The sequence below is a fragment of the Astatotilapia calliptera genome, chromosome 10 (assembly GCF_964374335.1).
Source record: "Astatotilapia calliptera chromosome 10, fAstCal68.1, whole genome shotgun sequence".
Lineage (NCBI taxonomy): Eukaryota > Metazoa > Chordata > Actinopteri > Cichliformes > Cichlidae > Astatotilapia > Astatotilapia calliptera.
In genome coordinates, this window is record NC_137431.1 from 23515747 (window position 1) to 23528198 (window position 12452).

Consider the following 12452-nt stretch of genomic DNA (forward strand, 5'->3'; position numbering starts at 1 on the left):
TCATGCTGGAGCTTACTTTTAATACCAAACCTTATATTGTGTTGCAAAGTCCATTTTACACATTGGGAACATATAAAAGCAGAACAGTCACACCTCAGCGTCAATTTAGTAGCTTGTTTGTGGCTATTACAGATGTTTTTAAAGACGACAAAAGCAAGATAGAAGTGTCTTGGCTGACAGATGTTTTACTTGTCTGTTACTGTTACTTAAGCGCTGCCCTAATACAGTCAGTATGACCTCCACTATGCACTATGCAATATGCTTATCTGGCACCCTGTGTGTGAAAAAACCCCTGCAAGAAATATAATGAATGCTGTCTTTTATCACATTTGGCAGATCAAAGGTACTCAGAAGGCTCAGTTTTAATTTGCTTCCATAGGGGTTTAACTCATTAGTCAGCATTAAAAGTTTTTGCATACTTATTCAAACAACTGTCTATCAACCAAACATGTGACTCTATTCATTCTATAAGAAGCCTGTGTAATATTAAAAAAAATAATGCATCTTATTCTGTAAAATATTTTGCTTTATCATCTAGTTGGTAATAAATGTCATTACAAAGAGAATGCATGCTTATAACATCAGAATCACAATATGGTTTACTGAGGTGATCTCATACTCATGTCTTCCAGGTTTTTTTTTTTCTGTCATTACTTGAAGAAATAAAGAATGTCCACTGAGACTCTCGCTGTCTATCAACGTTCTCGGTGAGCAGCTTGAAATATTTCAGCATCCAGGATGTCAGCGCTCCAGGGCAGAGCAGTCAAAGGCTGTGAACACCAAGTCCTATGAAAACAAAACACACCATGGGACACCGGTGAGGGAGGTGTGAACATTTTAGCAGTGACTTGTTTTTCACTTGATAAATAATGTTTGTATATGCTTTATGTAAGCCACAGCAGAAGGTTACCTTTCTCTCTAATGTAAGTGAATTTACTCTGACCCTTCTCTGAGGCATTGTGGCCTCGGCTAGACGGGCAGATCAGTCATGTCAGGACACCAGTAGCAGACCCAGATGGGTCTGACATCACAGATCAGGTGAGTGGGATCAAATGCTCACAGAGCACAGAAGGTTATTCATAATCTGCATCATAAACCCTGCTTAATCCTGCGAAATCACCAAGTGAGTGACCCAGTAAACAGCAGTTAGTTTGAATGCATCTCATCACTGTTAGCCTGTTTTCAGTTTATGAAACTATATCAGGTGCATGGGTGAGTTAAAACGCAGCTCAGTGACTACATATTCAATAAAAATCTGGTTTAATCAGAGCTATACGTTTGATCTTAACTATGAATTGTAATTTACTTTATGACGTTTCTAGAGTTTCCAGGCGAAAATGCACTACACCACACTTAAGTCCCACAAGATGGGATGTTAATATCTGATATATGATTGAGTATGGCACAGTTTACACTTATTTAGACAGCTTGTCTTGTCTTACCCCGTGGCATCTCTCTGACATGATGATGAAGAGCTGTCGCATAGTGACACCCAGCTTCCTTACGTCTCTGGTGTAAGCACAGCGGCGCTGTCGCAGGCCCTCCACCATTTGGAGGTAGGTGCTCATTTTGTACATCACACAACCATTCTGTCATGAGTAACAATTAGTGTCCCTGCGCATGATTTACTGCAGCTAAAGTTTGGAGTCAAAATACCACATAAGTGAGCGTCAAAAATGCAGGGACGGCCAGATTACTCAAAACAATGTGTGTAGATAATCGACAGAACGGAGAGCGCAGAAAACATTTTCTTTTCGGAATGTTATATGGCAAAAATCATGCCATTTTATTATTCTTTTTTAATAATAAAGACATACTTACATGAACATCAATGTAGAGATTTGGCATGTGTGCCATGCAGTAACTCTGGATGAAAAGAATGACAGCTATCAAGTCTCACAGATTTTACAACCTTTCCTGACTTTCCATGATTTCTTTGAAATTATGTTCCTCGTGTCACTAAAGCCAGCTGAAATAATATACAATTATGTATGTAAAGTACAGAATCTTTATTATTTACAAGTTTTTAAACAGTTAGAATAGTTATAAAATACCACTTAAGTGTAAAGTAAAATAAAAAATTACCAAGCTGACTTACAGTCTCTGGGTCCCTTTTCAAATCTGCTGCCCACTGGGTGAGGTCCCGGGCCATGCTCAGCACCTTAGTATAGCATGTTGGAGGGTAGAAAGGGTAGCTCAATATCAGCGGCATCAAAGATGAGATAAACAACACGTGTTTAAAGATCGCCATGACTCACTGACACCTTGTGTACCAGCAGAGCTTTGGTTTGGTTGTGTGACCAACGCTCACATGGAGCCACGTATGCATCTGGATGGATTTTAACACACCCTTTGTTTACTCCAAAATAACTGTGAAGGAATGACAGGGGAAGATCCTTTGTGATGCAATAACGCAGATTTGCATGCATTGTGTGCATTTGAGTTCAGCATCGATTCTCCTCTTCTAATGGATACAAATTTAAAATAAAGTAAAAGATACAACTTTGAAGTTGTATCTGCATTACTGCTCAGTAGCTAGAAAATATTTTTTTTTATTGTTATATATGAATCTTTAGAAACAGTGTTTTTTTTCACTGACAGTGATAACTGTTGGGAAATGAACTACAGATTCTGATTATGTGTAGCATTTGGTAAGTGTTCTCTCCACCACAGATGATACATTTTCATACACTTTTTTATGTCAACAATTTTTATTTGTATAATACATACAAACTGTGAAGCTAACTGCACACTATGAATTTTCCAACTCAGCATAGAGTACTTTTCGCATTAAATTGGCGCATGTCTTAGTCTGTATATATGTTTTTAATATCTTCTATGCAGGAGGAGAGGAGTCCAGATAGTTTAGATGTTGAATATCCCAATGAAGGCATTGAATTAGTTTTCCATTAATGGCTGGAGCATCAGCTTCACAATGATTTTTACTAATTGCCTCATCAGAACTAAACTAAAATACCAAATAAACAAATGAATAAGTAAAGAAGAAACATAGCAAACTCTTCTTTAACAAGCTAATGTAAGAGCTAGTGATGGACTTTAAAAAATCACTATATATTACTGGTTAATTTAGAAAAAAAAGCATTTGTTTATGAATATGGGAACAAGTGGTTGTTAATGTCATGTGTGGTCATACCAAATAGCTTCACTGCAACAACTATCAATTTTCAGAATGTAAAGCAGATGAGTTGTACACTTTTTTTAAAGCTGGCATTTTCTCCCCCCCTTTCTCACTGTCCCTCTCCCCTTCTGTTTTTCCTTTCCTTCCTCTTTCTTTCTCCCTTTCCTATCTCTCACTCATGTCTGTCCCGTCTGTAACATCTGAAAATAAAATATAATAAATAATAAAAACAAAGATCGACCAAATGGACCAATACGGCAATGCCACGATGATCCATTTGGCAAAGTAAATCCATTGGGTATCCTTGTTGGTCTTCAGACAACAATTCTGATGGCTAAAGAACCAAATGGGACAGGCGGAAAAAAAAAAAAAAAAAAAAAGCTGGCATATAACAGTTACTTAGCCTAGCCTTGCCAACTACCCTTGCTGTATAAAGTTTGACTGCAGTTAGGCAACAATCTCATTTTTATCCATTAGATGGGGCTAATTTCACAGACTTGTAGGCTCTATAGTTTCTGCATAAAAGTTCTGCAAAAAAAAAAAAAAAAAATCACCACTCCTCTATTCAAATCTGTATCCAGTATAAATGGGCATAACAATGACAGCTTCCCTTTTCCAAATAAAAATCTCCCATTTTCACTTACAAAACTGGGAAAACAGGGACGCATTTTATGACCTCAGGCATGTTATGTAGCTTGACTTCATCTCTGCCCCTGTGTGATCTGAGCCTGCCGTTATTCATCACATCTAAAAAACATGTAAACTTCCCAATGCTGTCAAATGCCCAATAAGGGACTGGCCTGGTTTTGAATGATATCTGCTCCCACTTCATAGCGTGGGGCGATCTTGTCAGTAAGATGGATGACCAACTCTGAGCATCTTAGCATGACGGGCATAAAGAGGAAGTGCAATGTAAGCATGTCTTGCATGCCCCAGTCCCACTACTCAGCCATTCTCCTCTCGACCTTGGCTTGCTCAATTAGCAGGGGGAGGCAGGAAATAGTGCAGTCCTGACTATGGATGGATGTGTTTTACAGTTAGTAGTTAATGGCTGCAAATGTTAATATATAATCAGTGGCTGCACTAAAGAACTATGGCCAAAAGGAAATCCAACTGCATTGCAGTAAGCAACATACTTCACATATTTAATGAAGATCATCATCTACATCATCATGTATAGGTAAAGATGTAGGTCTCTGCATAATTATATATTATAAAATGTGGAAAGACTGTCACTACCTATGTGTCTGTTCTCACAGGTAGGCAATAAGAAAACTTATAACGCTTTTGACTATTCAAGAATATGAACTCTGTATTGATAGCTGGCATGAAACAATACAATAAAGTACACTAAGATCTGCACAGACTCAGAATGGAACACTAGAGGGACATTATACATGGAGAATTATGGACGCTAATTACTATTTCCATATAATTTTAAAAGCTATTATGGTGCAGCAGGCTCAGCTGGACTATAAAGAGACTTTCACCTGGGGCACCTGGTGGAAACAGTTCTGGTGCCAAGAAGTGGTTACAACTTCTTGTCAACACAGTATGAACACTGACTCCATGGTGGCAACTATAGGGAAATGAGCAATATGAGGCAATTTCAAAGTGATGGTCTATACAGTAAGAGAAGATCAGCATTGGGTGAGTTTTAATAGCTGAGCGGGGGGGGGACTGAATGGGAAATCTGATTTTTCTCAATGTGGAATTTCACTAGAGAAGTATTAATGACTAAGGATTCGTGGAAAAAAACCGAGGGAAACCTCAGCCCCCACTACAGCAGCCCACGAAACGTGCCTCTCCCAAGGCGCACGCGGGTGGCCAGCTCTTGAACAGGAGGTCAGCCGCTCATCAGTGTAAGCAGCCCAGTAGCAGCAACCCCCCCCCGCCGCCAAAATATCTGTGTTTCGTCGGCTCTGTCGTCTGTCCTGTTGTCCTCCAGAAGCACAGCGCAGGATTTCGCATTGTCGGCACATCCCGCAAGTCACGTCTTCCCGTGTGGTACCATTTGTTTCCCGTGGCAGATGTCCCGGTGCGTCGTCGTCCGAACACGGGACTACAAGTGATGCTTTGAGCAGCACTGTTGCTCTTCACCTCTCTGCAGCAAAGCGGACTAGAAATGGTCCTATGCTCAACTAAGGTAGGTAGGTGCCCACGGCTGTCCTGCATGGAAGCGTGGGGATACTTTATATTCAGCGCATGCTTTCCTATTTGATCAGATAAGGGCTCCCGGCACAATGTCCTCTGCGGGGTGCTCAGCACTGCGGCTTCCCGCACTACTTTTTTGAATATTTCATATTTACCCAAGAGGGACATTCACCTTCGCGGTGGTGACCTTATCACGCAGTCTCAGGATGACATTCATTAACGGGCTTCCCCAAAGGACTGCATGCAGGCAGTTTACCTACATATCACATTTTAGACCCTCGTTCTTCCTGAAGATACTGACAGGCACTAAAGCGTGACATTAAAGGATTTAATGGAAAACCACTGAAATATGATACGATGTGTTAGGAAATTATCATGCCATTTAATCACTTCAAGTCACTTCTTTGCAACTCATAATTGCATTGTGCATAACTGTTCTGTAAAAACTGAATTTTTCTTTTCTTTTCTTTCTGGAAAAAAAAAATAGAGAAACTTTTGAAATCTCCTGTCCTAAAAAGGCATCTGAATGGCTTCCATTCACAGTACATAACACCACCCTAAATCAAGCCTGCAGCTTTTTTGCTCTTAATGGAAAAAACCTTACCATTCATCACACTTGCACTGTTCTGTGGGATGTGCTTATGATTAAAATATATAAATTCAATTATTGATAAATGATGGGAAAAGTAAAGGAGGAAGGAATGAAGGGGTAGGAAGTGGAAAAGAGATCTGGATATGTAAGAAATGCAAATAGCAGTTATTTTTTTTACCTCTTTCACTAACTAAGTAAATTTCCTAATCAAGCCTCAGTGAGTTGTTTATGTACTGCTGCTATTAAAGTTTGTTTATTGGTATCTTTAAAGTCTGCTGCCTCTTCCCCCTCTTCCTCTCTGTCCCGCCTTCTCTCACTCCGATGGCGGTGTCATGTTTGCCTGCCTTCCTGCACAGGTTAGACTCTCAGTCATCAGAGGGTCAGAGGCAGAGGCACATCACCCACCCGCCTCCTGGCTTGGACGAGCTGCCCGTCTGCCTGCAGTCGCCTGAACAGCAGCGAAGACAGACAGGGAACGTACGCTGTAGTTGTGCTGCCTGTGTGTGTGTGTCTGTGTGTTTATGTGTGCGTGTCAGCACTTCAGTGCCTTTAGTGTTTTCCCCAAGTCTTTCACTCTCTGTGGGCGCGTGTATGGATCCAGTGATGTGTGGTTGTGTCGAGGTGGGCAGTTAAGAGGAAGACGGGACCTATTCAAGTCAGCAAAACGCAATCGAGCACGTGAGGCTGTCTGTGTGTATGTGTGTGTGTTTGGGGCCAGTTGTTGACCAGGCTATGAGTGAGTCTCAGAGGGAGAGCTGTTCGGTGCTGAGTTGAGTTGAGCACAACAGGAAAAATCCACAAGAGAAGCAACCATGGGGCTTGGCCAGTCCAGCAAGGCTCCAGTCACAGAAGACACAGATGAGGGTGAGTATTAAACCTTTAAAATAGTTCTTGTTTCACTTCTTTTCTACTTTTAGTGTCTTTACTTTGAGATTAACATCTAAACGAAACCAAAGACAGCAAAGGATGGGAGCAGGATTCACCACCACTGAGTGATTGGCTTAACCCGTCTTTTCTTCAGCTTTTTTTGATGTGCAAAGATGTTTCCATCCTCTTTCCAAGATTAAGAGCACTTACAGTTAATGCATAGAAGTGTAACATGCTGATTAGGTCTGCAGCCACTCCTCATCAGTAAGGAAAAAGAGGAATACCTCTTGATATACAACTGTTTAGCTTTAATATGACCACAACAGTGTATATATTTTTTGCAAATATTCTTATAGTTAGGCGTACAGGAGAGAAAAACAAAAGCTGTTTACTGAATGCCAAAGACATTCATCAAAACTCATCTGTTTTTTTCTTTAATTCTTTATTCTTTACATCTATCATTATTGATCACCCAAGTCTTGCATGGTTAGGAATTGTTTTTCTTTTTCAGGCTGATTGCAGTCAAGGGAGCCTTTGATAGGACTAGTACTTTAACTCGGAAGCTCCTGGTTTGAATAAATTTTCTTTTTCTTTGTGTCCTGAGTAGATAATAGTCTGTGATGTTATTGATCTGAGTCAGTCTCGGAAATTAATTCCACTCTGGCGGAACCCCAAGGCCTTCAAAAAAGTCTGTGTTACATGAGTCAGTAATTTAGTCAGAAGTGGAGTGGTTTTTCCAGGTTTTCTTACCTTCTTCTCTATATCCAGTATATCAGGTGATGTGATATATTTGTGTCTTTTTATAAAGTTGCAGACTAAGGCTGCATTTAGCCAAAGGTTTAAGCCAGGGCAGGATGCTACTCTACTCTCCTAATTATCATTAGAATTTTAGAAACATAGCTATTATGCGACCAACCAGAGTCCGATTTTTCACTCTGGCCCACACTCTCTAATGAAATCTGTTGTTTTCTCTTTTTCAATCGAGGCAACCTTTATCAAAGATCAAGTAATTATTCATGGTTAACCCTGATGCTTAGTCATCTCGTGTGCTATTCTGGAAATGTCATTCATATCGGAGCTCCTCTGAACTCTCGAGTTAATGCCATAGTGTACCTTCTTTGACACTTCTCTTTCTCACAAATAAAGCGTGGGTTATGAAGCGCCTTGAGGCGACTTTTGTTGTGATTTGGCGCTATATAAATAAAATTGAATTGAATTGAATTGATTTCACTGAGAGAGGGTGAATATAAAACACATTGTTGAGAAACATTGTTTTGATTTTTTTTAATAGCCCTGCATCCTCGAAAAAAAGTCATCCCGTCACTGATGAAAGTCCCGTGAGCGACAGGAAGAGATAGGTGTCCCTTACTTTACTTTTGTATCCCCTCATTGCTCTATACTGTCTAGATTACCTAAGATACCTGAAACCCAGTGTAATTAGGGGAACAAGGGGGATACTAAAGAAGGCGAGGAAAGATTATTGGAGAGACAGAAAAGTGAGAGACTGCTCCACATACAATGGTACAAGTTGGGTTTTTTTGGGGGTTTTTTTTGCATGGCTTAAAGGTAGGGCAAGCACGACTTCCAAAATTATTCAACCTCCTAACCTGCCAAGAATCTCCACTTCTAATCTTTTCTTTTGACAATTGTTGGTGGTCCGCATGTTAATAATGTGCTCGCTGCTTTGAGTAGCAATAAAGATGCAAATTGAAGTATCGCTTCATGCTTCAGAAGCGTCAAAGGTCACTGTGAGGTGATACCAGTCGCAAACCAGTTTGTTTGTAAAGTCAACATTTATAAATGGTCATATTTCAAAATCTTAGACTATCATTGTGTGTCAGATAAAAAAATAATGTGTTGATTCTCTATACATTACACCTGTATATAAAGAGATAAATGATTTCTCGTTTATTCTGTTGTTAGCCATAAGGGAGCTAACAGTAGTTTGGAGCTTCTAACACTGCCAACAAATATCAGGCCCAAGGCTTCCTGTTGTGTCTGTTGCCACTGTTTGCACATGCAGCTAATTTACATTTAAAAACCTATTAAAAAACTAAATAGTTGCTAGATAACAGCCGATCGTTTCAAAAGTGCACTTAAATAGATGCAATCTGTTGTTTGCTCTCAGTTCATGCAGCTGAAGCCTGGTCAAACATGATTGGTCAGTGCAGCCCAGACTGCAAACGGAAACCAGAAACCTTCTACTTATCTACAGGTTATTTATACTCACATGCAGAGATTTATGGAGATTAGTAACTGACACAAATGAATGTGAGATTGCGCGCTTAAGCTAAATACGCAGCTATGCAAATATAGATATATTTCAGTTTGTGCCATTTTCATGTGCATCCCCTTTCTTTTTCCACACTCAACCGCAAATGCATTTAAAGCAATAGTAAGAAAACGTAGAAAAAAATAGACATAAACTAAACACAAACATTTTTTAAATGTATTTGTTGCTCATTGATAAATCCGACCCTGTAATCAATTTATCTGTGGAATAATCTGTTTTCTGGGCTGGCGTCAGTGCATATTTTCTAGCTTACACTCAACCCATATTAGGTGATTTACACAGAGGTGTGTGCATGAAGGTGAACTCTGTCAAGACACGTTTATCTCCCCTGGGGAATGATGGGTGTGCTTCATGTGTCCCTTATGACACGTGCACGTGCTACCTTGTGCAATAGTATATTGATGAGTCCTGTTTACACCTTCCCGTACTTTAGTGAGATTAGAGCAGACTGACCAGCTGATTCTGTTTCAGTTGTCAGAGCAACTGTTCTAGAAAAGGATGATATTTGAAATGTTCCCAGCCTGGGCAAACTCGGACCGAGTAAGAAAGAGTACGTACCAGTCATGCTGAGAGTGTGAGAGACTGTGCGAGGCTCAAACTGACCAAGCGTGATTATTTCAATCCAAACTGATAAGCACATGTCAGTCAGATTCAAATTGACTAGCAGATGAGTGCCAGAGTCAGTCACATGACTTCCTCAGCTAGTTTAAGTCATGGAAACACTGTCAATTTGCCAATTCCACTCATATGCAGACTTGAATCATTACATGCTCTGTTACTCATGTGTCCATCACATTAAACCATTCAAAGCACTGCTAGTAAATTATGAGTCTCCACCTTGCTCTCACAGCCTCTCTTTCTGTGTCTGCCTTTGTCTCTATCGCTCAATCTCTTGCTCTCTCTGTAGTCTGTCTGCTTCCAACCACGATCACAGCTGTCTTTATAAAAAACTAAATAAAAAAATAAACAAAAAGCATAAGCTCAGCAGAAAAAAATGACTATGTTTACTAAAAGTGTGGCTCTATATGATGAGTTCATGCAAGTGCATCAGTATATTGGCTGCTACAAGCATGCATGTGCATCACAAAGCAGACCTCATATGGAATAGGTTGTGTAAACACTCCAGTGCCGATAGTATGAGACGAGGATGTGCCAGATATACGTGACTAACAGAGCATAACATTAACTGTCACATCCAATACATCTAGTGACTGCAGGCTGAGTGAGTGCGTGTACGCACGGTACACTGCTGCAAAAGAGGCAGGTAATGTTTTAGGTCAGCGCTATATGTCAAAAAGCAAGCGTGTTTTTGATAATGATTGTGAATGCAGCCGATAATTCACGTGCGCGTGCCTCTTCCCTCTGTCTGTGTGTGAGTGTGTGACCACGCTCGCGCACAGACAGATGAGTGGAAAGAGTGGGCAGCAGCTGTTCCATCCTCGGGGAAACAGCGGAGAGGGAAAACCTTCTGTCCTGGTTGTCATGACAGCAAGAAACAAACATCCCCATCCGGTTCCAATTGGCGATAAATGTTGCTGATAAATGGATACTGAGATATGGAGTTAAGCTGCGGTTCAGGTTGCGTCTGTCTTTGTGTGTGGGTGAGACACAGGGAGCGAGGGAAGGACGCAAAAGCTGGCAGCAAAGAAGCAGAGCTACTGAAATGCTTAGGTTGTCTGAAATGGGTGTTTAGGAACAGACATCATATCAGACATCTTTGTGGCTGAAGGTTATTTCATTTCTCTGTCACATTAGAAACCTGCGACTTCTGGTTGCCCGGGAGACCTCCATCTGTTTCAGCATGACTGGTGCATTGTTCTAAAATGAGCTTAAAGCAAACCTCACAGTGAACCTACTGTAACTGGTGTGACACATGCAGGTTTTTGCATTTATAATACATCAGTGACCTAGTTTTAAAGGATGCACACTTGTAATTTCACTTCCTAAAGGTTTGTATCTGCCCCTAAGTTATTTGCAAGTAGTTCACTTTTAGTCCTCCAGGAGCAAATTCATGAAGCTTTCTCAAGCACAGTTCTTATCATGTTTACTAGCCCACCTATCATGAAAACAACAAAACAGAAATGCTTTAGAAATCTGCCAAAAACAAGCTTTGAATTTTTTTTTATAAAACAACAAATTTGGAAAATTCTGGATAACTACAAATATATTTTAGTATTAAAAATAACATTTTAATTTAAGAGTGTTCGCATACTTGTGGCTTAACCTTTACAGAAAAATAAAAAAAGTTATTTTGGTAATTGTCAATACTGTAAATTTAGGGTATAAACCTTACAGGTTGTGATCCAATGACTTTCATGAACACAGCTCTGCAACCGAGGATACAATGTCATGCCACGGACTCACTTTGATAGTGAATGAGTAAAAACAACACAGGTGTCTAACTCAGGTGTCTTAGCTGAAGAATTACTGGGGTGATTTAAAGAAATCCCCTGTCACAAATCTATAACACCATCTTGTTACAGTTACATACATAATATTTTAGGTCTTAATTTCTGTTTTAGTTTTGTGTTGATTCTAAGAAACTGTTTTTTTTCTCCTTGTTTATGCCAACAGTTAATTTCGACCATTTCCAGATCTTAAGGGCAATAGGAAAAGGGAGCTTCGGAAAGGTAAGTTTCTTTTCATAAGAAATTAGATGGAATATAAACCCAGATTAGCTGGAAACAACAGTAAAACACACACACACACACACACACACACACACACACACACACACACACACACACACACACACACACACACACACACACACACACACACACACACACCCACCTTGTTCTGGAGTTGCACTATCTGTCTTTGTTTTGTTTTCTAGCAATTTTTGCACACTTGTACTTTATGTTGTCCTGTGTTGATTGTCTGTTATATGTACCGCCATGGTCTTGGAGGAGCGTCTCGCTTCACTGTGCACTGTACCACTGCACATGGTTGAAATGACAATAAAGCCACTTGACTTGACTTGACTCAACTTGACAATGCACACTTCCAGAAGACTGGTGTTGCTTAAGATGTCGCCCAGCCAATAATTTGAGAGAAAACTGCAACAACAAATATATAATGGAACTATAAAACTATCAATTTTATGGTTGGATTATTGAAATGTAAAAAATCAGTCACAAAATGAAAAAAAAAAAAGTTATTACATATAAAACTAAGTCTGTGTTTGTTGTGACAGCATGCAGGCAAACCTCTCAGGTTGTTCCTAAGTTCCATGTAATCCTAGAGCTGCAGCCACTGATTAATGTCATGGCTTATTAATTTGCTAATTTTCTACATTATTCACTGTGAAATTAATGGCCATTTTAATTCCCTAAAGCCAAAGTAGATGGATGTTTTTTGACCAATAGTCCATCCAGTTTACCGTCAGATTATCTGATAGAATCTGC

At 39.9% G+C, this 12452-nt stretch overlaps 2 protein-coding genes across 2 annotated transcripts in view; one reads left to right on the forward strand and one right to left on the reverse strand.

Annotated features, from left to right (window-relative positions):
• cytl1 (cytokine like 1) lies at positions 1 to 2355 on the reverse strand. Its single transcript, XM_026182706.2, has 4 exons — positions 2099 to 2355; positions 1822 to 1866; positions 1443 to 1589; positions 1 to 786 (listed from the first exon to the last, which is right to left on the reverse strand). The coding sequence occupies exons 1-4, from the start codon at positions 2249 to 2251 to the stop codon at positions 742 to 744; spliced, it is 390 nt and encodes a 129-aa protein (XP_026038491.1). The 5' UTR covers positions 2252 to 2355; the 3' UTR covers positions 1 to 741.
• Positions 2356 to 6559: 4204 nt separating this feature from the next.
• The window catches only part of stk32a (serine/threonine kinase 32A), a 63290-nt gene continuing 57397 nt past the window's right edge, over positions 6560 to 12452 (forward strand). Inside the window, exons 1-2 of the mRNA XM_026181893.2 lie at positions 6560 to 6749; positions 11620 to 11675. Of these exons, the coding sequence (XP_026037678.2) occupies positions 6698 to 6749; positions 11620 to 11675 (108 nt within the window). The 5' untranslated portion in view covers positions 6560 to 6697. The remainder of the gene's footprint in view (positions 6750 to 11619; positions 11676 to 12452) is intronic.